The sequence below is a fragment of the Jaculus jaculus genome, chromosome 21 (genome assembly GCF_020740685.1).
Source record: "Jaculus jaculus isolate mJacJac1 chromosome 21, mJacJac1.mat.Y.cur, whole genome shotgun sequence".
Taxonomy (NCBI): Eukaryota; Metazoa; Chordata; class Mammalia; order Rodentia; family Dipodidae; genus Jaculus; species Jaculus jaculus.
This window is the reverse complement of record NC_059122.1, coordinates 4463410-4488754: the sequence shown is the minus strand read 5'-3', so window position 1 is coordinate 4488754 and position 25345 is coordinate 4463410. Positions and strand designations below refer to the sequence as shown.

At 45.8% G+C, this 25345-nt stretch overlaps 1 protein-coding gene across 1 annotated transcript in view; it reads left to right on the top strand.

Moving 5' to 3' along the window:
* Positions 1-25345, top strand: part of Eps15 (epidermal growth factor receptor pathway substrate 15) — a 131141-nt gene that overhangs the window by 17778 nt on the left and 88018 nt on the right. Inside the window, exons 2-4 of the mRNA XM_045139170.1 lie at positions 14571-14612; positions 18531-18620; positions 21676-21723. Of these exons, the coding sequence (XP_044995105.1) occupies positions 14571-14612; positions 18531-18620; positions 21676-21723 (180 nt within the window). The remainder of the gene's footprint in view (positions 1-14570; positions 14613-18530; positions 18621-21675; positions 21724-25345) is intronic.

Below are 25345 nucleotides of genomic sequence, written 5' to 3'. Positions count from 1 at the left end.
AAGTAATTCTGTGGAGAAAGGGCAAAGGAGTATATTAATGGAGGTGGTCAATAAAAAGTAAAAAAAAAAAAAAAGTCACATTAAGGGTGAAAGTTCTGGGCGAGAAATGCCGTGCTCAGGACTATGGAGATAGTCCGAGGTGCTTGCTGCGAAGCCTGTTGACCAGGGTTCGAGTCCCTGGCACCCATGTAAAGTCATATACAAAGTGTTGCATGTGTGGCACGTGTGTGCCACTCCCACACACAAGTAAAGTTTTAAAAAATATTTATTTGAGAGCAACAGAGAAAGAGGCGGAGAGAGAGAGAGAGAGACAGACAGACAGAGACAGAAAGAGAATGGCTCCAGGGCCTCCAGCAAACTCCAGACACGTGCGCCCCCTTGTGCATCTGGCTAACGTGGGTCCTGGGGAATCGAGCCTCAAACCAGGGTCCTTAGGCTTCACAGGCAAGCGCTTAACCGCTAAGCCATCTCTCCAGCCCATTTTATTTTATTTTATTATTTTATTTTATTTTATTTTATTTTATTTTATTTTATTTTATTTTATTTTAAAGTTGTGAGCTGGGCTGGAGAGATAGCTTAGTGGTAAAGGCACTTACTTGCAAAACCTAAGGACCCATGTTCAACTCCAGAACCTCTGTAAACTAGAACCACAAGGAAACACAAACGTGCCGGGTCACACATGCATACAAGGTGGCATGCGCCTCTGGAGTTTGATTGCAGTGGCTGGAGGCCCTGGCATGCCAATTCTGTCTCTTTCATTAAAAAAAAAAAAAAAAAATGCAAAAAGAATGTTGTGAGCTTGAAAAGGATTGAAACATTTCAGGTTGCATACAGTTCTCATCTTCTCCATGGCCTGTGTTGAAAACAATTGAAACATTTCATTTGCATACAGTTATCATGTTTGTTCTGCTCTGTGATGTCCTTTTTCTTAGTCTGTTCTTTATATTCAATTTTTTTTTTTCTTGGCACACTTTTCTGCATGGCCTTGTAAGATCTGGGGATAGATTCTGGACCATCTGGCGCTTTTAGAAGAGTTTAAAAATGAGATTTTACTGCCTTTGCTTTGAGCCATGTACTTGCTTGAAATGTTCTTGTTTGTCTCAGCTTTGCAAGATAGTTATTTACTATTCTCACACAGCTTCCCAGGCTAACTTTTTTCCTTAGTTTACCTCTCTCTTTTCTTTTCTTTTTCTTTTTTTTTTTTTTTTTGTTTTTTTCGAGGTAGAGTCTCACTGTAGCCCAGGCTGACCTCAAACTCACGACAATCCTCCTACCTCTGCCTCCCGAGTGCCACCGTGCCCTCCCAGCTTCCTTTCTCTTTCTCTCAAAAATAAAATAAGAAATACATGAAAGTAAGAGCTGGGCGCACACCTTTCATCCCAGCACTCGGGAGGCAGAGGTAGGAGGATCGCCATGAGTTCGAGGCCACCCTGAGACTCCATAGTGAATTCCTACGTGAGACCCTACCTTGAAAAACAACAACAACAGAGATGATCATTTATTAAAGATCGTGTTCTGTGCAGGTGGATAATCATACTTCCTTTTCTATTTCGTGTTCTGAGCTCCATTATAAAAATGAAAAGCACCTGCAGATGTGTCGTCCGTGCAGACGTCGGCACCATGAAGGTGCCTCAGTCAGGCATAGAGGAAAAGTAGGTCTGCGGGGAAGCAGCCCCGCTGATCTTCAGGTTAGCTGGATGCGGGTTAATTTACATTTTGGTTCTCTTGCTCACCAGTTCCCGAGGGTCATCCTGGCACCTTCCATCAGGATCACCTGAGAGCCTGTTAGACATGCAAATACTCAAATTTCACCTCACAGACACTAACCCAGGTACTGAAGGTCCAGAGTTTCTTAGCGTGTTGCATAATAACTGTAGTTCATCTTGAAAGTACAACTATTCATGCTGCCAATGATAACACATACAGGGTTTCCAGGTCACAGAACACGGGCTCATATTCCTTCCCTACCAACATCTGTCCTGTCTGCCTCTCCTCTGTCCTGCCCTCTCCTTTACTTATTTATTTTTTCTAAATATTTATTATTATTTTCTTGGAAGTAGGGGGGGAGAGAGAATGAACGATAATATGAACACAGCGTCTCTTGTCACTGCAGACAAATTGCATGTGCCGCTCTGTGCATCTGGCTTTTCGTGGGTCCTGGGGAATTGAACTCAGCCCATGAGGCTTTCAGGCAAGTGCCTTTAACCAATGAGCCATTGCCTTGTGTTTCTATCTTTCTTTCTTTCTTTCTTTTTTTTTTTGAGGTAGGGTCTCATTCTATCCCAGCCTAACCTGGAATTCACTATGTAGTCTCAGGGTGGCCTTGAACTCACGGCGATCCTCCTACCTCTGCCTCCCGAGTGCTGGGATTAAAGGCATGTGCCACCACACCTGGCCTTTCTTTCTTTCTTTTGAATATTTTTATTTATTTGCAAGCAGAGAGAGATAGATGAGGCAGAGAAAATGGGCGCACCAGGGCCTCCAACCACTGCAGACGAACTCTAGACGCGTGCACCACTTTGTGCATCTAGCTTTTATGTGGTTATAGGGGGCTCAAGCCCGGGTCATGAGGCTTTGCAAGCAAGCACCTTTAACTGCTGAGCCATCTCTCCAGCCTCTTCTCTCATTACCCTCTTTTGTCCTCCCCCCACGACTCCCATGCCATCGAACCTCCTCTTTCAAATTAGTGCCTCTGTTGTGATGTCTCATTCTTACGTCGCTTCATCATCCATGTCAAAATGTTGGTGGACTCAGATTTGTGTAGGTGACAGTAGCCACCGTGAGGTCACGACTGTGCTGGTCAGTTCATGTTCCAGGGTAGACATTCCTCCTAACTTCTGTCCCCTTCTCCTTGCAGGGCAGTGTGTTAAAGGTGTCTCATTTAGTGCTCAGCTCTCAACAGCCTTTTATTTATTTTTAATTTTTTTAATGTTATATTTTTATTTATTTAACAGAGAAGTGGGGGGGGGGGAGAATGGGTGTGCCAGTACCCACTGCAAAGGAACTCCAGATGCATGCACCCCCTTGTGCATCTGGCTAATGTGGGTCCTGGAGATCCTTTGGCTTTGCAGACAAACACCTTAACTGCTAAGCCAGCCCTCCAACCCTATTTTTATTTTTATTTTTATTTTTTGCAAGCAGAGAGAGAGAAGAGAGAGAGAATGGTCATGCCAGGGCCTCCAGCCACTGCAGACAAACTCCAGATGCCCACATCCCTTGTGCATCTGGCTAACATGGGTCCTGGGGAATCGAACCTGGGTCCTTTGGCATCACAGGCAAATGCCTTAACTGCTAAGCCATCTCTCCAGCCCTCACCAGCCGTTTATTTTCAGTACTTTCAGTTTTGAGTCACTAGCAGAGCAGTGACAGCACTCCTAGTCTGTTTACCACCTCCTCCCAGTGCTCCCCGAGCCCTGGCGGCTGGGACAGAGTTATCTCCTCTGGCTCTGAGCACTCAACGGTCACCCCTTATCACCTTGGTGAGTCTTGGCTCTGCGCAGTAGTCGCTGGCGTCTGCAGAAAACCACACTTGTGTGCAGCGGTGCTTGTACTGGCCTTCCAGAAGAGCTGACAATTTTCTGTGCCTTTAGGCAAGGTTAAAAGAACGAGCTGTTGGGCTGGAGAGATGAGCCACCTTGTGTACCTAACTTACATGGGTCCTGGGGAATTGAACCTGGGTCCTTTGGCTTTGCGGGCAAGTGCCCTAACCGCTGTGCTATCTCTCCAGCCCACAAGCCATAGGCTTTTTTTTTTTTTTCAAGTTAGGGTCTCGCGCTAGTCCAGGCTGACGTGGAATTCACTATGGAGTCTCGGGGTGGCCTCAAACTCACGGTGATCCTCCTACCTCTGCCTCCCGAGTGCTGGGATTAAAGGTGTGTGCCACCACGCCCAGCTCCCAAACCATAGGCTTTTTTTTTTTTTTTAAAGATGTATTTTATTTATTTATTAGAGACAGAGGGAGAGAGAGAGAAAGTGAGAATGGGCACATCAGGGCCTCTAGCCACTGTAAACAAACTCCAGATGCATGCACCATGTTCATCAGGCTTATGTGGGGCCTGGAGAATCGAACCTGGGTCCTTAGGCTTTGCAGGCATGGACCTTAACCACTAAGCCATCTCTTCAGCCCCACCATAGGCTTTTGATTAGGTTTTTAGTACTGGGCAGGACTAGCCTCCCCTGGAGTGGGCCTCAAGTCCAGTTAGAGAGCAGTTGGTTTTCCACACAACAGATATGCCACCATTGCACCAGTTGGTTTTGGCTTTGCTGGTCAGCTGTCTAGGTTGCGGGGTCCACTGCTGGTTAAGACTGTCGATGACTCTTCCCCTCAACAGGCTGCACAGCTCTTCCCAGCATTCTGGCAGCTAGTCACCAGGGAGGGGGCTTCCAGCTCAGCTCCAGCTTGATTTCTCAGGGACCTGCAGCCCAAGTTTGTGGAACCAGCCATTCTGGTGGGCAGTCACGAGCTTTGGCAATAGCCTATAATGTTCTGAGGACTTCAGAGCCTTTCCTGCTCAGTAACTCGCTGGAAAGTATTCCACCCCCAGTACTGAAATTTTTCTTCTAACAATCTATGGTTTCTGGTCACACAATTATCCACCTCCACAGGACACTTCTGCCCAATCAGGCTGTGGTAGACAGCTTCAGGTCTCTGAGATGAACTTTCAGACCAAGGCACAGTTATGGAGGAAAGGGATGTTTATTAAAGCTTGCAGATCCAGGTGAAGTTCCATAATGGCAGAAGAAGCTGTCCTGTTTTCACAGGACCAAGCAGAGAGACAGAAAAGCCACAGCACACAGCACACTTGAGGAATTCTCGGCAGAATTTAAGCACTTCGCATATCTTTAGACTGGAATTCCACGTCCACCCAGTGACGCCTCCTCCAGCCAGGTGGCTGCAGATCTAAATTACAAACTGGAAATGGATGGCCCCCAATATATTCAGGATTTTACCAGACTACCTCGCAGACTTGTGACTAGTTTACAGGCATGAATTCTTTCCTGTGGAGTAGGCCTCAAATCCATTCAGAATGGTAACACAGAATACTTAAAGTAATTGTTACCATAACAGGTCATGCTGTCAGGTATGTTGATAAGTTATCTTCTCTCTCTCTCCCCTTTTTTTTGGGGGGGGGGGTGCCAGGGTCTCACTTTAGCCCTGGCTAACTTGGAGCTTCCTTTGTAGCCCAGGCTGCCTTGAACTTCTCCTTCTCCCACCTCAGCCTCCTGAGTGCTGGGATAGGATTGAAGGCGTGCACCACCACACCCAGCTTAGAGTCTTCTGAGTCACAGAGACTAACCCATCAGGTTGTTGGAGTCCAGGGGAGAACAGGTGTCCATAAAGATGCAGGAGTCCCCAGGCCCCTGGACTCCACTGTCTAGTTTGGTCCAAGTTCTCAAGTGAAAACAGAGAAGGGTCACTTATGAATTATTAGATTTGGGCCGGGCGTGGTGGCGCACGCCTTTAATCCCAGCACTCAGGAGAAAGAAGTGGGAGGATCGCCTCGAGTTCGAGGCCAGCCTGAGACTCCATAGCGAATTCCAGGTCAGCCTGGGCCAGAGTGAGACCCTACCTCGAAAAACCAAAAGGAAAATAATAATTATGAGGCTTATTTTAGGGAGAGATCAGATCCAGAGGGAAGGCAAGCAGGGAGGCCCAAGCCAAAAGAAACCCCCCTCTTTCCTGACCAGGCTACAGAGAGGGAGGCAAGACCTAGAAGGACCCCCTCACGTAGGGGAGAGCCAAGAGCTTACCACAGGGACCAAGAGGGCCAGGGGCAAGAGAGAGAGATCACATGTGTTCCTTAGGAGAGTTGTGTGGGTCAAGCACACTGCGGTGTGTAAGGCAGGGAGAGGGACCTGACCGGTTGGTGGACTCGAGAGGTGACTCAGGAGGGCCCAGCCCACAGCTCACAGGGGTGCTAAGGCAAGACAGAAGCAGGCTGCACTGCTGAGACTGAAACCATCTTGGATGAGACTGGATCAGAGCCGAGCAGGCAAGGGGGCATCCATGGTTCTGTGGGCCAGTCCCTCGCTAACTACCCACCAGAGAAACAAAACAAGCAAAGACAACAAGAACCTCTCTTGCTCCTAATCCATATCACTGTAGTGTAAGCCACGACTACACCCTGTTTCCAACAGGCTCTAAAGACCTTCAAGCACACAAGTATTTTGTTAAATATTCCTTTTTTTTTTTTTCAAGGTAGGGTCTCACTGTAGCTCAGGCTGACCTGGAATTCTCTATGTAGTCTCAGGGTGGCCTCGAACTCACGGCGATCCTCCTACCTCTGCCTTCCGAGTGCCAGGATTAAAAGCGTGCGCCACCACGCCCGGCTGTTGTTAGATGTTCTTTTCCTGAGGTTTCTCTTCCCTAGCGGTGTCTTATCAGGTCTCCTGTTTCTGTAAGTCTCCCTGTGACTGTTACTGTGTGTTTCAAGTAGAGATGGAAACGTCTGGAACTTACACAGAAGGGTGGAAAGTCAGGACTCCGTAAATGTGCTCCAAAGTTGGATCTGCTGCTAATTCCACATTAGGATTTTTTAAAAATACATTTTATTTATTTATTTATTTGAGAGAGAAATAGTTACATGTGTGTGTGATTATATATATGTGTGGATATACATATATATGTATGTGTGTATATATATATATATATGTATGTATGTGTATGTGTGTGTGTGTGTATGTGTGTATATATATATATATATATATATATATGTAGAAAGAGAGAGAAAATGAATGAGAATATGGACATGGGCACACCAGGGCCTCCAGCCACTGCAAACGAACTCCAGACACATGTATATCCTTGTGCATCTGGCTTATGTGGGTCCTGGGGAATCAAATTGCGGTCCTTTGGCTTTGCAGGCAAATACCTTAACTGCTAAGCCATCTTCTCCAGCCCCTACATTAGAATTTTTTTTTCCTAGAACTTTTTAAAAAGAAAATTTGATGCCTGTCATGGTGGCACACGCCTTTAATCCCAGCACTCAGAAGGCAGAGGTAGGAGGATCATCGTGAGTTCGAGGCCACCCTGAGACTACATAGTGAATTCCAGGTCAGCCTAAACTAGAGTGAAACTCTACCTTGGGGAAAAAAGAAGAGTTTTGTTTATTTTTATTTATTTATTTGAAAGTGACAGAGAGAGAGAGAGAGAGAGAGAGAGAGAGAATGGGCGTGCCAGGGCCTCCAGCCACACTGCAAAGGAACTCCAGATGCATGCGCCCCCTTGTGCATCTGGCTAACGTGGGTCCTGGGGAATTGAGCCTCGAACCGGGGTCCTTAGGCTTCATAGGCAAGCGCTTAACCGCTAAGCTATCTCTCCAGCCCAAGAGTTTTAATTTAAGAAATTTATTTTATAGCCGGGCATGGTGGCACATACCTTTAATGCTGTCACTTGGGAGGCAGAGATAGGAGGATCACCATGAGTTCAAGGCCACCCTGGGACTACGTAGTGAATTCCAGGTCAGCCTGGACCAGAGTGAGACTCTACCCCAGAAAACAAACAAATTATTTTATTTTTTTAAACTCATAGTGCTTTCTTTTTTTTCTTTCTACAAAATATTTTATTTTTATTTATTTGACAGAAAGAGAGAATGTGAGCACACAAACTCCAGACACATGCACCACCTTGTGCATCTGGCTAATGTGGGTGCTGGGGAATCGAACCTGGGTCCTTTTGGCTTTGCAGGCAAACGCCTTAACTGCTAAGCCATCCCTCCAACCCTACTCTTAATATTTTACTACTGTAGAAACTAAAGTAAAACAGGTTTTTGGTTTTTTTTTTTTTTTCATTATAGTATATGTACGTTTACAGTATGAATTTGCTAATTGTCTGAAAAAAATGCATTTTGAAAAAATGCATGTTTTTGGGCTTTTGGCTGTATTTGCAGGAAAAGACACAACCCGTAGAAAGCTGATTTGTCCTAAGAAAAATATTCAGGGTAATGTTCTTCCGTACTGAGGACAAGGGAAAACACCGCATGAAAAACTCATATGGCCAATTTAACATTCAGTAAACTAGCAGGGATGGGGCTCCATTTATACAGTCCTCTCTGCATCTTTCTCGCTCTGTCACTCTCAAATAAGTAAACAAAATAAAAAAAATATTTTAATTTTATTTATTTATCTGACAGAGAAGGGGGGGGAGAGAGAATGGGTGCGCCAGGGCCTCCAGCCCCTGCAAACGAACTCAAAACGCATGTGCCCCCTTGTGCATCTGGCTTATGTGGGTCCTAGAGAATCGACCCTGGGTCCTTTGGCTTTGCAGGCAAACGCCTTAACCACTAAACCATCCCTCCAGCCCAAATTTTTTTTATTTTTTTATTTTTAAAATTTTTTTTTTGGTTCATTATTTATTTATTTATTTGAGAGCGACAGACACAGAGAGAAAGACAGATAGAGGGAGAGAGAGAGAATGGGCGCGCCAGGGCTTCCAGCCTCTGCAAACGAACTCCAGACGCGTGCGCCCCCTTGTGCATCTGGCTAACGTGGGACCTGGGGAACCGAGCCTCGAACCGGGGTCCTTAGGCTTCACAGGCAAGCGCTTTACCGCTGTGAGAGAAAGAGGTAGAGGAAGGGAGAGAGAATGGGCATGCCAGGGTCTCCAGCCACTGTAAATGAACTCCAGATGCATGTGCCACCTTGTGCATCTGGTTTATATGGGTCCTGGAGAATCAAACCTAGGTCCTTTGGCTTTGCAGGCGAGTGTCTTAACTGCTAAGCCGTCTCTCCAGCCCCCCCACCCTCCAGAAAAAAAAATAAAAAGGCTTTTGGTTATATTCATTTAGTAGTTTGGCCTTTAGCCGTTGCTGTTCTGCCAAAGGGAGGGGTCGTGGTACTGGAGGCGGAGCACCTGGAAACATGCAAGGACTGGCAAGTGACCTTCTAGTCTTCTCTCTGGAAAGTACAGGAGTAGAAGCAGAATTCTGGGTAGTTGCAATTTTATGTTAGGATGTTAAAGATCTTATGACAGATTACATAAAACAAAGGTTGCATTATAACACTGATTTTTGTGTCCTCTAGTACCGTACTGTCCCTCATTTGCTTTTTAATTTTTTCTTTTGTTTTCTTGAGGTAGAGTCTCACTCTAGCCCAGGCTAGAGTCTCAGGCTGGCCTCGAACTCACAGCAATCCTCCTACCTCTGCCTCCCGAATGCTGGGATTAAAGGCATGCGCCACCACGCCCGGCTCTCATTTGCTTAAACTTTGAGACCGGAAAATGAAAACTAACAAGATTTTGCGCAGCTGTTCCACTATTTTACTAGATACACAGTGTCTTTTTCTCTTTGAAGTGCTACTTTCTGTTTAACAGTCTTTTGCTGGGAAGTTGCAAAAAGTATTTCAGAGAAGTTCCATATCCTCTTCATATAACTGTCTTGGTGGGTGGCCTCTGGGATGACTTGGAAGGCACCATGGTGCTGAGAAGAAGTGACAGAGGAGTGCTCAGCACTGAGACATCTCCATCACACCTTCCAAGGCTCAGGGTCCATCGCGGAAGTGGTGGCGGAAAGAACGTAAGAGCCAAAGGAAGGGGAGGACTCCTTACAATGCAATTGACCAGATAGAAATTGGCCTCCATATCCAATACCTTGTGGTGCCTAGCAATACCTTCACAAAACCCTCATAATAGGAGAAAAAAAAATCAATAATATCAAAATAAAAGACTTATGGAGAGATGGAGGGGATGTGATGGAGAGTGGAGTTGTGAAGGGAAAAGTGGTGGAGGGGAGGGAATGATCATGGTCTCTAAGCATGGGAGCTGTCAATAAAAAGGAAAACAAGGGCTGGAGAGATGGCTTAGCGGTTAAGGCGCTTGCCTGTGAAGCCTACAGTCCAGGTTTGACTCCTTAGAACCCATGTAAGCTAGATGTACAAGGTGACGCATGCATCTGGAGTGCCTTTGCAGTAGCTGGTGCCCTGGCGTGCCCATTCTCTTTGTTTCAAAATAAAATAAAAGGAAAGGAAAGGAAAACAAAATGACTGCCTTGGTGTCGCATCTTGTGTTCCTATATTATCTGCTGGCCTCCCTCAGATCTCACGAGTTTGATAGATGTAGTTCTATATTGATGTGGTTCGAATGTCTGCTCCCAAGCTGTTGATCTGGGTGCCCCGAGGAGTGTTGGGCAAAGGACAGATGACCGTGGGCAAGGGCTCCTGTCTTCTTCATGACCGGGTCAGTGTTGTCCCCTCAGGGGCGGCAGGGCGATCGTCTTGGAAGCAGCTTCACGTGGGAGCTCTTGTCACGTGGTGCCGTCCACCGTGTTATGACACCCCACTAGGAGCTCTCACCATGTGCTGGTACCTTGCTGGGGGATTTCCTCATCTACAGAGCTGTGACGTAATTTATTAATTACCCAAAATGGTCTGCTGGTTATAGCTTCTACATATATATTTTCCTAGATTGAAAGTCTCTTTATTACTTCTTTTTCAGTATGTAAGTATCTTCAGAGAAAACACAGTACTATAAAGAATGTTAAAAAATCATAATTCCATTATCTAAACTGTGATCGCTGGAGTTGTGCCTTTCAGAATTCTTTTCCCTCTGTAATTGGTCATTTTGTGTGATCTTTTTTTTTTTTTTTTTGAGCTAGGGTCTTCCTTTAACCCAGCCTGATGTAGAATTCACTGGGTAGTCTCTGGCTGGCCTTGAACTCCTACCTCTGCCTCCCCAGTGCTGGGGTTAATGGCATGTGCCACCATGCCTGGCTAAATGTCTATTTATTTTCATGTGAGAGAAAGAGGCAGAGAGTGAGAATGGGCACGCCAAGGCCTTCAGCCACTGCACTTGAAGTCCAGATGCATGCGCCACCTTAAGCATCTGGCTTATGTGGGTCCTGGGGAATTGAACCTGGGTCCTTTGGCTTCACAGGCAAGCACCTTAACTGTGAAGCCGTCTCTCCAGCCCACCTGTGATCTGTTTTTCCTTAAGCAGTATCACCCCCTATCTAGCTCAGGCCCACATGGAACTCACTTGGTTGGTTGCCTAGGCTAGTTAGAAACTTACGTTGCTCCTCTTCCCTCAGTGTGACGCACTACATCGCCTTTGTGATCTAAGGAGTGATGATATTCATAGTCCAACAACAATGAGGAAACCCAGTTTTACTGAGACACATCAATACTCCTGGGCCATCTTGCTTGATGAGTGGGTGGCTCTGTCCTTACTTACCAGTGTCTTGTTAATCAGCAGCACAGGAGTACTTGACAGGGCTGTCCCTTGTGAACCCCGCCGGGTATGCCTTCTGCAGTGTGGCAGAAAGTGCACGAGCTCAGGATCTCTTACCGTGTGTGAGGATCCCCTTCCCTGCTGGCTTCCAAAAATTCAACTAAACTAACTCTTCAATAACGAGGCAACATTTCCTTTGCTCTGTCTCAGAAATTATGTATTTGTTGTTTATTTATTGAATTATTGAGAGAGAGAGAGAGAGAGAGAGAGAGAGAGAGAGAGAGAGGGAATAGCCACCTCAGGGGCCTCCAGCCACTACAAACTAACTCCAGACAGACACATGTGCCACCTTGTGCATCTGGCTTACGTGGGTCCTAGGGAATCGAAACTGAGGTCCTTTGGCTTTGTAGGCAAGTGCCTTAACCACTAAGCCATCTCTTAAACCCAGTTTTGCTATTTTTTTAAAACTGGATTAATTTCTCTTCTGTAATAGAAATGAATGGAAGTACAAAGGATATATAATTTTGCAGATTTAAACTTGGGGGAGCATGTAAAATAATCATAATAGAGCTGGGCATGGTGGCTCATGCCTGTAATCCCAGCACCTGGGAGACTGAGGCCCCCAGGTTTGCTGTCAGTTCAAGACCAGCCTGAACTATGTAGTGAGCTCGAGGCTAGTCTGTAAAAAGCAAGAAAACAGCCAGATGTGGTGGTGCACACCTTTAACCCCAGCACTCGGGAGGCAGACATAGGAGGATCGCCGTGAGTTCGAGGCCACCCCTGAGACTCCATAGTGAGTTCCAGGTCAGCCTGGGCTACAGCGAAACCCTACCTCAAAAAACCAAAATAAATTTAAAAAAAAATTAAAAAAAAAGAAAACATTTTGACCAATCCCCAAAACAATCTCAAAAAGTGTAGAAAATGTTAAGTATATATAAATACCCCTCCCTTTCATTCTCAAAAATGCCCCAAATGCTGGGTGTGGTGGTGTACACCTATAATCCCAACACCTGGGAGGCAGAGGTAGGAGGATCACCATGAGTTCAAGGCCACCCTGGGACTACATAGTGAATTCCAGGTCAGCCTGGGCTAGAGTGAGACCCTACCTCGAAAAACCAAAAAAAAAAAAAAGAAGCCTCAAGATAAATTTTTATTTACTAGAGAGTGAGAATGGGTGTGCCAAGGTCTCTAACCACTGCAAACCCACTCCAGACGCATGCATCACCATGTACATCTGGCTTACGTGGGTCCTGGGGAATCGATCCTGGGTCCTTAGGCTTCACAGGCAAGCACCTTAACCGTTAGGCCATCTCTCCAGCCACACAATCCTGTCTCTTGTCAGAAATTCTCAGTGTTCTTTGATATATTATCTTGCCACATAGCTTAGTCTGGTGGCCTACTTACAATCCTCCCGCCTCGGCCTTCTGAGTGCTGGAATTACAGGCATGCGCCATCTTGACGTCTTGCTTCTTGCTCTCTTTTATTAGACGTGGTGGGCCTTTGTTCACTGCATGCCTTTGTACATGCGGCTGTCTCTCGGGAGATTCACCCGCTTGACATCCTTGCCTGCTGCGAAGTGTCTGTTTTGCAGTCACCTACGAAGCCTTCTTGAATTCCCTTCCTGGTCCTGCTCCAGAATCTCGTTACGCATTTCATGTTCAGCCAGACCTGAGCCTTTAAGCCTCAGTGTTCCCAAGTGGCCTTTCTTTTTCTTTTTCTTTTTCTCAATTTTTATTAACATTTTCCATGATTATAAAATGTATCCCATGGTAATACCCCCCTCCACTTTTCCCTTTGCAACTCCACTCTCCATCATATCCCCTCCCCCTCTCAATCAGTCTCTTTTGTTTTGATGTCATGATCTTTTCCTCCTATTATGATGGTCTTGTGTAGGGAGTGTCAGGCACTGTGAGGTCATGGATGTCCAGGCCATTTTGTGTCTGGAGGAGCACGTTGTAAGGAGTCCTGCCCTTCCTTTGGCTCTTACATTCTTTCCGCCACATCTTCCGCATTATACCCTGAGCCTTGGAAGGTGTGAGTGAGATGTTACTCAGTACTCCAGTCACTTCTTTCCAGCACCATGATGCCTTCTGAGTCATCCCAAGGTCACTGCCATCTGTAAAGAGAAGATTCTCTACCCAAAGTGAGAGTAGCGTTAATATAAGGGTATGAACATTAAGAGAAGTGCTTACTGGGCAGTTTGATAAGCATACTATATACATTTTTCCAGACATCAGCAGACGTTACACCCCTAGGGCTCATGACCATCCCTGTTGTAGGTTTTCAGTATCAGGGATGTATTTCCTCCCATGGAGCGGGCCTCCAGTCCAGTTGGAGGACAGTTGGTTTCCACCATCTAAGTGGCCTTTCTTTGAGATGAGCTGTCACGTTCATGAGCTGAACAAGAGGCCCTTTGAACCGCGGTGTGCCTGCCCACAAGCAGTTCAGATGACATCAGAACAGGGTCGTCTTGGACGTCAGTTTGTTTGTGTTTGTTGCAGCTCTGGGCTCCCACTGAAGCCCTCTGCAGGCTAGACAGGTGAGTGGCTGCCCCCCAGCTCCTCGCCTGACGGCTGCGGTGCAGGAGTTCGTGAATTCATAGGCCCCTTGAAAGTGAGGTAGAGCATGAGAACTTGGGATATTTAGCCCCTAAGCTGGCTTTAAGGAAAACATTTCATCTCAGATTTATATGTTGGATTTCTGGGTAGCATTTTGTATAAGTAAAAGTTCTGGTCTCAAAAATAATTGTAAGATTCTCTTTTTTTTTTAGTTTTTCGAGGAAGGGTCTCACTCTGGTCCAGGCTGACCTGGAATTCACTATGCAGTCTCAGGGTGGCCTCGAACTCATGACAATCCTCTTACCTCTTCCTCCCGAGTGCCAGGATTAAAGGTGTGCACTACCATGCCCGGACGTTCGAGGCCACCCTGAGACTGTATAGCGAATTCCAGGTCAGCCTGAGCTACAGTGAGACCCTACCTCAAAAAAACCAATATACATATATATTTTTTTTTTTTTCAAGAAGGGAGTGAGAGAGAAAGAAAATGGGTAAGCTTGGGTCTCTTGCCCCTGCAAATGAACTCCAGATGCATGCACCACTTTGTGCATCTGGCTTTCCTTGAGACTGGGGAATTGAACCTAGGTTGTTAGGCTTTCAAGCAAGTACCTTTAACCACTGAACCCCCTTCCCAGCCCAAGTGTAAGATCCTTGTGTTCCTGATTTCTTGTAATACTCAACTATTTTATTCATTCTTGCTCTTGTCCACCCCCAAAAGAAATGAAATCAACCTGTTGAAATGAAGGATATTTTATCTTATTCATCTTTGCTTCTCACATACATTTTGAGTGAATGCCAGATGTATCATAGGAATTGTTGAACAAAATATAATTACTGTTTATTGTTTATTTTAGCTGTCACGTGGAAATCCTGTATATGAAAAGTACTATAGACAGGTAAGACTTTTTCTTATTGCTTTTTTGGATTGAACATAAAATAGACTGTCAATTGTTGATTATATGCATTTCAATACCAGCCACTGAGTAACTTTGGTGTGACATGTTTTCAACTTATGTGTTAACCTCTTTGAGTATTTGATACAACAATTCCACTGTTATCTATGTTTTCTTTTATTATAGGGTCTTTCTAGGCTGGCCTCTAATACATGATGCTCCTGCCTTAGCCTCCTGAGTGCTGGGGTTGCAGGCAGAGGTAGGAGGATTGTTATGAGTTCGAGGCCAGTTTGAGACCATACAGTGAATTCCAGGTCAGCCTGGCATAGAGTGAGACCCTACCTCAAAAAAAAAAAAAAAAAAAAAAAAAACCCAAACAGTAAAACAAAATACCTGTGTTACAAAATGTACATTAGGCCTGGAGAGATGGCTTAGCAATTAAGCATTTGCCTGTGAAGCCTAAGGACCCCAGTTCAAGGCTCAATTCCACAGGACCCATGTTAGCCAGATGCACAAGGGGCCGCACATGTCTGGAGTTCGTTTGCAGTGGCTGGAGGCCCTGGTGCGCCCATTCTCTCTCTTTCTCTCTCTCTGTCACTCTCAAATAAATAAATAAAAATGAACGAAAAGTTAGAATAATGTACATTAGCTATATTCATTTAACTATAAATATTTAATTTATAAGCCAAATAGGAATGACTGTCTTAAGTATAGATGACCTCAAACTCTTCACCATCCTCCTGTTTTAGACCCTGTAGTTCTAGGGTTCTGGGCATGTGCCACCATGCCCGGCCTTGAATCTGTCTTGAAGATGTACTAGTGCATGCTTGTTACAGATAGAAAACTAGGGCTCTTACCTGAATCAGAAATGTATATGGTGGCCGGAGCGGTGGCTCGGTGGTGTGGATGGTGTGTGTTCAGCATGTACAAGTCCCTGCATTCAGTCCTTAGCACCAAGGAAGAAACCAAGGATTATATCCAACTGAGCGATTACTTGGGAAACAGCCAAGTATAAAAGTGAGACCATGAGCCAGGCGTGGTGGCGCACGCCTTTAATCCCAGCTCTCAGGAGGCAGAGGTTGGGGGGATGGCCGTGAGTTCGAGGCCACCCTGAGACTCTGTAGTGAATTCCGGGTCAGCCTGGGCTAGAGAGAGACCCTGTGCCGAAAAACAAAAAATAAAACAACAAAGTGAGACTATGAAGGCCTGGCCTGGTATTGTGTATCTGTAATCCCAGCACCTGAAAGGTGGAAGCGGGATCAGAGGTCTAACTTCATTTGATCATTACTTTCTTAAAAAATTTTTTTGTTTTTTGAGGTAGGGTCTCACTTGATGCTCTTCCTGCTCTATAGGCGCTCTGTATTCTTTCCTTGTCTTTGTTTTTTTAAATATTTGTTGGAGGTAGGGAGGGAGGAAGGAAGGAAGGGGATGGGTGCACCAGGGCCTCCAGCCACTGCAAATTAACTCCAGGCGCCTGCATCCCCTTGTGCATCTGGCTTACGTGGGTCCTGGAGAGTTGAACCTGGGTCCTTGACTTTGCAGGCAAAAACGCCTTAACTGCTAAGCCATCCTCTCCAGCCCTATTTTAGGTTTTTTTCCTTTTGGTTTTTCGAGGTAGGGTCTCACTGTAGCTCAGGCTGACCTGGAATTCACTATGTGGTCTCAGGGTGCCCTGGAACTCACAATGATCCTCTACCTCTGCCTCCCGAGTGCTGGGATGAAAGGCGTGCGCCACCACGCCCGGTTTTAATGGCCCTGTTTAATGCATCCTGGTGATCGAAAGGATGGAAGGTAGTGAAATTCCTTATGAGGTTATGTCCATAACTATTTCATGAACCTGATCAATGTTTGTCTCCGAGGGCTTCCATTCGTCTTCATGCTATGTTAGTGTGAGTACCCCACTCCCATCCTGGTCACGGGGTGGGGAAGGAAAAGTAGATGTGGAGAAGTCAAAGGCAGGTTCCCAACACCTTCTGCAGCTCCTCCTTACTCCAAAATGGAAGGATTAGGCAATTCTTTTTTTTTTCTTTTTTTTTTTGCTAAGTGCCTAATTTACCCGATTCTACGCTTTTCCTCTTGAAAGAAAGGATTTTTCTTCTTTCCCTGGGATGGGACTTTCTAGAATACTTTGTGTTCACAGTAAGCTTACTGTTTTAACCACATCAGAAATAAAACTTTTTTTTTTTTTCTTCCTGGGACTTTTTTTGGGGGGCGCATGTGCGTGTATAGTTTGGCATGTATGTTGTGATATGTGTATAGTGTGTGTGTGTTACGCACGTATGTGGTTTCTCCCCTGCTTTTCTTTTTTAAATCTTTTTTTTTAAATATTTTTTGTTCATTTATTTATTTATTTATTTGAGAGTGACAGGCAGAGAGAAAGACAGATAGAGGGAGAGAGAGAGAATGGGCGCGCCAGGGCTTCCAGCCTCTGCAAACAAACTCCAGACTCATGCGCCCCCTTGTGCATCTGGCTAACGTGGGACCTGGGGAACCGAGCTTCGAACCGGGGTCCTTAGGCTTCACAGGCAAGCGCTTAACCGCTAAGCCATCTCTCCAGCCCTGAACCAGGGTTTTTAGGCTTCACAGGCAAGTACTTAACTGCTAAGCCATCTCTCCAGCCCTCTCCCCTGCTTTTTGTTTTTCTTTTTCTGTTTGGTTTTTTGAGGTAGGGTCTCTCTCTCCTTCAGGCTGACCTGGAATTCACTATGGAGTCTCACTCAGGGTGACCTCGAACTCATGGCGATCCTTCTTCCTCTGCCTCCCGAGTGCTGGGATTAAAGGTGTGCCCGTTTTGTGGTGAGGGAGGGGTTGGGGAACCCATCTCCAGCAGCCACAGGCCCTCATTGTGCAGCAAGTGCTGTTACCACTGAGCCATCCCCTCCCAGGACTTTCTTTTTTTTTAATATTTTTTACTTTATTTGACACAGACAAAGACGCAGGGGAAGGCAGGGAGAGGGAGAGAATGAACACACCAGGATCTCCACCCTCTCTGCAGATGAACTCCAGATGCATGTGCCACTTTGTGCATCTGGCTCTCCATGGGTCCTGAGGAGTCAAACCTGAGTCCCTTGGCTTTGCAGGCAAACACAGCTAAACCATCTCTCCAGCCCTCCCATGACTTTTTAAAATTTACTTTTCTAAGCCAGGCATGATGGCGCATGCCTTTTAATCCCAGCTCTCGGGAGGTAGAGGTAGGAGAATCACCATGAGTTCAAGGCCACCTTGAGACTACAGAGTTAATGCCAGGTCAGCCTGGACCAGAGTGAGACCCTACCTCGAAAAACCAATAAATAAATAAATAAAAAATAAATAAATAAGTAAATAAAATTTACTTTTCTTCTTTAGAAACGGAAAGTTTTGGAAATCCTTACCAGAACAAGAGTGATGGTTTTGGAAATTTTTTTTTTTCCCTCCCCACTGTAGTTAGTGATCTTGTCTGTCTTAAAGGAAAGTCCCCTTTAGTTAAAATTGGTTCGTTTCCCCCAGAGTGCTTCAGAAAGTAAACCGTTGGTTTCTTACCACTGCCCGTGGTCTCAGCACTGGCTGCGGGGCCAGTGCTGCTCTGAGAGTTTCTAAAAGCCCCACAGTTTCTAGAGCCCTTCTCAAAGCAGAAGTTGCTCTTTTTAAAAAACTATCTGATGAGGCAGATACCACATGCAGCTTTTCCTGTTTGCGGAAAAAGTCCTTTCAGGAAAGCTTGCTGGCATTTGAGTGATGATCACAGAGACGCGGAGTCCAGCGCTGTTTATTGGCCTGACTCGGCTCTTTGGCTTTTCCTTCCTCTGAATTTCAGCGTTCTGGCTTTTGTGGCGTGGGCATGATAAGCAGTGTTTGGCCAACTGCCAGTTCTCCTGCGGCTGTGCCCGCATCCTCCGAGCCTTGTGCCATGGCGTGGGCTCATGAGAGGTTTTCTCTCCCCAGGTGGACGCTGGCCACGCTGGGAGGGTGCTGGCTTCGGACGCTGCTGCTCTGCTGAAGAAGTCGGGGCTCCCAGACCTGGTTCTCGGCAAGGTACTGCTGGGTGCTGTGTCCGCGTGGTAAAGAGCGGGCGGACCCAGAGGGAAGTGCGCCCAGACCGCGAAAGACACCCTCAGGTCCTGACGTCCCACGCAGGACGGAGCCATAGACGCAGCTGGAGCTTGCAAAGGACTGAGGCTGCATTTTGGGGTGCAGTGCAAAGTAAGGCGGTGGTCGGGGCTTGAGAAACAAATCACATTCACCTGGCGCGGTGGCTGCACGCCTCTGATCCCAGCACTCGGGAGGCAGAGGTAGGAGGATCGCCGTGAGTTTGAGGCCACCCTGAGACTCCATAGTGAATTCCAGGTCAGCCTGGGCTAGAGTGAGACCCGACCTCGGAAAACCAAACCAAACCAAACCAAAACAAAAAACCCAAAACAAAGCAAACAAACAAAAAAAAAAAACACTTTTGAGTAGAATGAAATGAGGAAGTCATCACACATCTGGGATTTAGGGCAGATGCAGTGCAGGCTTGGAGCCTTGCCACCCATGTACACAGTTGGCTGTCTCCACGCTTGCGCTCTCCATAATGTATGATGGATAGAGCAGGGGAAGGGAAGCTTTGGAAAAGAACACAGGTGGAAAGCCCTTCTCCTGTCCAATTCTTCTTTATTTTATTTTTATTTATTTGACAGAGAAAGAGAGAGAGATAATGGGTGCGCCAGGGCCTCCAGCCACTGCAAATGTACTCCAGACGGGTGCGCCCCTTGTACATCTGGCTATTGTGGGACCTGGGGAATCGAACCTGGGTCCTTTGGCTTTGCAGACAAACGCCTTAACCTCTCAGCCATCCATCCAGCCCATCTTCTGTCTAATTCTTGTATATGACAGTGACATATGGTCAAAATTCTGAAGAATAATGACCATGAATAGCTTGATAATTCACAAATAAACACGAGCCCTTTAACTTGCCCACAGGAAAGATTACTATGTTAATCAGGTGCTCCCCTCAAGGGTAGTGTGTATCCGTAGACAGTGTTTGACTCAAAGTTAAAACCTGGTCTAATGAAAGGGCTTTGATTAGAAGTTGGAACTTGGATTTAGTTTCTCTGTTCCTTAAATGCTCTTGAGCCACATCACTTAATCTCATTGGGCCTTAGTGGTTTTTTTGTTTTGTCTTGTTTTTATAATCGTTGTTTTTGACACTTTGTTTGTAGAGGTAGATGCTCTGTTTTGATCATCCTCTCCTTAGTTACACCCTCTCTCCTTCCAAAACCTTTCTTCCTGGCTAATCCCCCTCCCGCCTTCCTGCCTTGTTTTTTGTTGTTTTTTTTCCCCCACTGAGTTAAATTAGGGTCGCTGGCTTGAATATAGGTGATAGGTTACATCTAGAGTATGGTCAAATATACCAACTATTAGCTACCATTAGCCACTGTGGGAGGTGTGGAGTCTTATGAGCCCTTCCCCCACCTATGATGAAATAGTGACAGGGCCTTAATATCTCTGTGAAGGATTGCACTGAATAATTTCCAAATGCTCTTTATTATATTTTGGGAAAAAAAAAATTTGAGGCAAGCCCAACCAACTGGACTTTTTTTTGTTTGTTAGTTTTGTTTTTTAAGAGAGAGAGAATGAATTGGCATGCCGGGGCCTCCAGCCACTGCAATTGAACTCCAAATGCATGTGCCACCTTGTGTGCATATGTGATCTTGCACATGCGTTACCTGTGTGTCTGGCTTATGTGGGACCTGGAGAGTTGAACATGGGTCCTTAGGCTTCGCAGGCAAACACCTTAACAATGATAATAATAAATAAATAAAACAAAGAGGGCTGGAGAGATGGCTTAGCAGTTATTTTTTAGTTTTTTGTGGTGGGGTCTTGCTGTAGTAGATGCTGACCTGAAATTCACTATGCGGTCTCAGGGTGGCCTCGAACTCACAGCGATCCTCCTACCTCTGCCTCCCAAGTACTGGGATTAAAGGCATGCGCCATCATGCCTGGCTTATACATAACATACTTTTTTAAAAATAAAAAGATTTTATTTTCATTTTTATTTACTTATTAGAGTCAGAGAGAGGGACAGAGAGAGAGAGAGAGAAAACGAGAGAGTGAGAATGGGCATGCCAGGGTTCTAGCCACTGCAAACGAACTCCAGATTCTTGTGCCACCATGTGCATCTGGCTTATGCGGGACCTACAGAATCGAACCTGGGTCCTTAACACTTCACAGGCATGCGTCTCAACCGCTAATCCACCTTTCCAGCCTAGTTTTATTATTTTAATAATAATTTATTTAATCATTAGAGAGAGAGAGAGAGAGAGAGACAGGGAAAGAGACAGATAGAGACAATGGGCACATCAGGACCTCTAGCCACTGCAGATGAACTCCAGATGCATGGGCCACTTTGTGCATCTGGTTTTACATGGGTCCTGGGGAATCGAACCTGGGTCCTTTGGCTTTGCAAGCAAGTGCCTTAACCACTAAGCCATCTCTCCAGCCCTTTTTTATTTTTTTTTTTATTTGCAAACAGGGGAGGGGGAAGAATGGAGGGAGAAAGGGAAGGAAGGGAGGGAGGGAGAGAGGGAAGAAATAGAGAATGGGAATGGGCATATGAGGGCCTCTATCCACTGCAAACAAACTCCGGATGCATATGTCATTTGTGCATCTGGCTTTACGTGGGTACTGGGGGATCAAACCCTAGCCATTAGGCTTTGCAAGTAATGGTCTAACCACTGAGACATCTCTCCGGCCCCTGTTCTTTCCATTTTGAGTTTCTTGGTTCTTAGGTCTGATTGCCAGAGGACATGAGATTATAAATGTAACTTATCTTTAAAATCATTTTTTGGACTGGAGCGATGGCTCAGTGGTGAAAGGCCTTACTTACAAAGTCTGCCAGTCCAGGTTCAATTTCCCAGCACTCATGTCAAGCCAGACGCACAAAGTGGCGCACGCATCTCTAGCTTGTTCATAGAGGCAAGAGGCTCTGGTACATCCATTTGCATACCCACACTCTCTCTGCTTGCAAATAAACAAGTAAATGAATCAAATATTTTAAAAATGATAATTTCTGTTGCAATATCGATTAACTCTTTTTCCCCTTAAATTTCAGATTTGGGATTTAGCCGACACAGATGGGAAAGGTGTCCTGAGCAAACAAGTAAGGTTCAGAGGGTAATATGAACTGGTTTTGTTGATTTGAGATAAAAGAAGATTTTTGTAATAATACTAGGCTAAGAATTAGTTTTTCAAGACCCTGTGTAATAGCATTGAAAATATTTTCACCTACTTAACGTTGAACTATCTGGCTCCTGAAGTCGGCTAACATTTTTTCTTCTGAGGTTTATTTATTTATTTTATTCTACGAGAGGCTTTGCTGTTGGTAGCTCACTGACTAAATTTCTTGGATATATAAGGTTATAAATCACCGTTGATTTTAATAACGTTGAGCTAAGACTGCCAAATCCATTTGCAAGGAATCTCTGGGCTAATCAGACGAGAATACTCTTGTGAAGGTCTTACCTCTTACATGTCATCTATAAACGTATGAAGGTGCGGCCAGGGGTAGTGAATGCCATCTCCATACTTTATTGTGTGGCTTGTTGAAAGTTCAGTGTATACTGACACTTTGGTTTACCTCCCACTGCCTGAAGGTAATTTCCTCCTGTGGGCATGGCAGAAGCAAGTGAAACCTAGAAAAGGGATGGGAAGAATTGGATGATAGGTTCAGAGAAACACTGACTGTCGTTGTGCATCTCTGAGTAGAAATGTGAGTTCAGGACATCGGAGACACAGGAAAGCAATTTTTTTAAAGATTTATTGTTATTTATTTATTTATTAGAGAGAGAGAGAGAGAGAGAGAGAGACAGAGAGAATGGGTGCACTAGGGCCTCCTGCCACTGCAAACGAATTCCAGACACATGCACTACCATGTGTATCTGGCTTATGTGGGTCCTGGAGAATCGAACCTGGGTCCTTAGGGTTCACAGGCAAGCGCCTTAACTGCTAAGCCATGCCTCCAGCCCCAGGAAAATAATTTATATGGGCACGTGGGTATGGTCCCTCAGCAGGTATTTATTGAGTTATCTGTTGAGAGCCAAGCTTTGGAAATTCAGCAGTGAACGTGAGGGGCGTAGGCCAGTCTTCCTCGGGCATTTGGGGGCGTCTGAGCCGTCTGTCAGATGCACGTGGCTGGACTGTGGACCCGCAGGTGAACTTTGACTCTTCCTCCACGCTGGCCTTCTGTTGGAGAGCGTTTGCATCGACGCATCATCACAAGCTGTCCGCCCCTGGTCACTCACTCGTTCTGGGTCACGAAGCCGGGTGGGGAGCATGGGGGCAGAAGGGGGGGGGCAGGAGGCAGGAAAGAGCTGTCCCCAGGGTCCCCTTTGCAAGCACCCTCCCAGTGACCTACTTTCTGCAAGCAGGCCTCCCGCCTGAAGCTCCCAGCATCTCCCAGAGGCACGATCCGTTTCAGCAGAGGAAACTCTTAATGAAAAAATCACTTTTTTCATTAAGAATTTTCATACATGAACACCCTTTTTTTTTTTTTTATTGGGACGGGTGTTTCGAAGTAGGATGTCACTGTAGCCCAGGCTGACCTCAAATTCACAACCTCCTCAGCAGAGGAGTTTGGACAGGACATTTCACACCTGAACCATAAAAAGCCACCCTGCGGATTAGCGGGTGAGAGAGAGAAAAGCCAAGCCCGGGCGTCTGGGTGCCAGAAGGGACACTGAGTACTTTCCTCCCACAGTGATCTTTGTTTTGCTGCTGCTAATGCATTGCACGGTGGTATGTCATCACCGCTTCAAGGAGCCGAACTAGAAATTTACGAATTAGTTTTCAGTGTGGGGGGCAAGCCGGGTGCTCTTGTCACCGTAACCAAATACCCATTGGGTTTTATGTGGGTGGTTGAGGCATTGAACCTGGCCCAGCAGGCTCTGCAGACAAGCCCCTTGAACTGTTGAGCCCTTTCTCCAGTCCCCCAAACTGGAATTTGTCACCTCAGAACCTGCCCACACTGGAAATGACTTGATTATCTAAGACTGACGGAATTTCTCTCAGAGTAAGCAAGGAAAGCATGTAGGAAGTGTGAGAGTCCCATGCTCACAGCGTAGTGGCCGAGGCGCTGACTCTAGCAGAAGAGACCCAGGAAGTCCAAGGAGAGGAAGGAATGCTGGGTGACAATGTGTGGACAGAAGAAAACTTTGACAGACTCCTACCTCCCCAGCTGAGACAGTGAAGATGATAAAGGTTCTTTTGTTTGTTTGTTTGTTTTGTTTTTGGCTTTTTGAGGTAGGGCCTCACTGTGTAGTCCCAGGCTGACCTGGGATTCACTGTGTAGTCTCAGGGTGGCCTTGAACCCACAGCGATCCTCCTACCTCTGCCTCCCAAGTGCTGGGATTAAAGGCGTGCAAATGTGAGAACATTTTTTATTTCTTTCATTTTGCTCAAACACCAAGGAAACATAAAACAAAAAACCAGCCTATTCCTTGAAAGTTGATCCTTAAAACCATCTACAAATCAAAGAGGCAGCAATACTTAATAGGATTTTTTCCTACGGAGAAAAAGAATTCTTCACAGTATTACTTGTGTGTGATGCTGACAAGCGCTAAAAATGGAGATTTTAAAGTATGAGGTTTATAAGATTGTGAATACAGCATGTTGTCAGTTATTTCTTTTATCCTTGTGAAAGAATATTGGTATTAAATATAGAATTCACTTCGAGTAAATCATATACACATGAGCGTATTCTGTCCGAATTATTAAATTGAACTCAAGTGGAATTACGGCTGGGGACCAGATAGGATTTCAGGCCCCAGATTATTCAAGATGCCATTTTCTAAAACTGGAGAAATTTATTGTATGACCATATGGCCTAATGGTCCTTCCTGTTCCCGCTAGGCCATTGACGTTCCTCCTCAGTGGGGTTATTGGTATTTACCGAGGGGTCCTGAATGTACCAGTCTGTGTGTGGTGGTGGGGGTCACAGCCTCAGGATACTCCCCCCCCCCCCATGCCTCTTAGTTCTTTCCCCCCTCATCCCCAATACTGCCTGAGCCTGGGAGGGCGTGTCGGAAGTGTCCTTGAGTTTCGCGCTCTCAGCAGTCCCTGGAGCTCTGCACTGATGAGTTACACTCTCCCCGGCTTCCTCTGTCACATTTCCCGGCCCAGAATGTGATGACGCCAGTGATGGAGGTGACTCATCTCGTCTAGGCAGCTGGCCTTGTTTTCTTGTTGGACTCGTGGCTCATGAGCCTCCTTGGTATTTGCTGCCATCTGTAAAAAGCAGATTCTCTAACCAAGAATGAGAGCACTATTAATCACAGAGGGTAAATGTATACATTTAGGAGACCTAAATTTTTTAAATTTTAATTTATTTATTTGAGAGTGACTGACAGAGAAAGAGGCAGAGAGAGAGAGAGAGAGAGAATGGGCGCGCCAGGGCCTCCAGCCACTGTAAATGAACTGCAGATGCATGTGCCCCCTTGTGCATCTGGCTAACGTGGGACCTGGGGAATCCAGCCTCGAACCAGGGTCCTTAGGCTTCATAGGCAAGCGCTTAACCACTAAGCCATCTCTCCAGCCTTAGAATACTTTAAAAAAAAATTTTTTTTTGTTCATTTATTTACTTATTTGAGAATGACACACAGAGAGAGTAAGAGGCAGAGAAAGAGAGAGAATGGGCGCTCCAGGGCCTCCAGCCACTACAAACGAACTCCATATGCGTGCGCCCCCTTGTGCATCTGGCTAACGTGGGTACTGGGGAATCCAGCCTC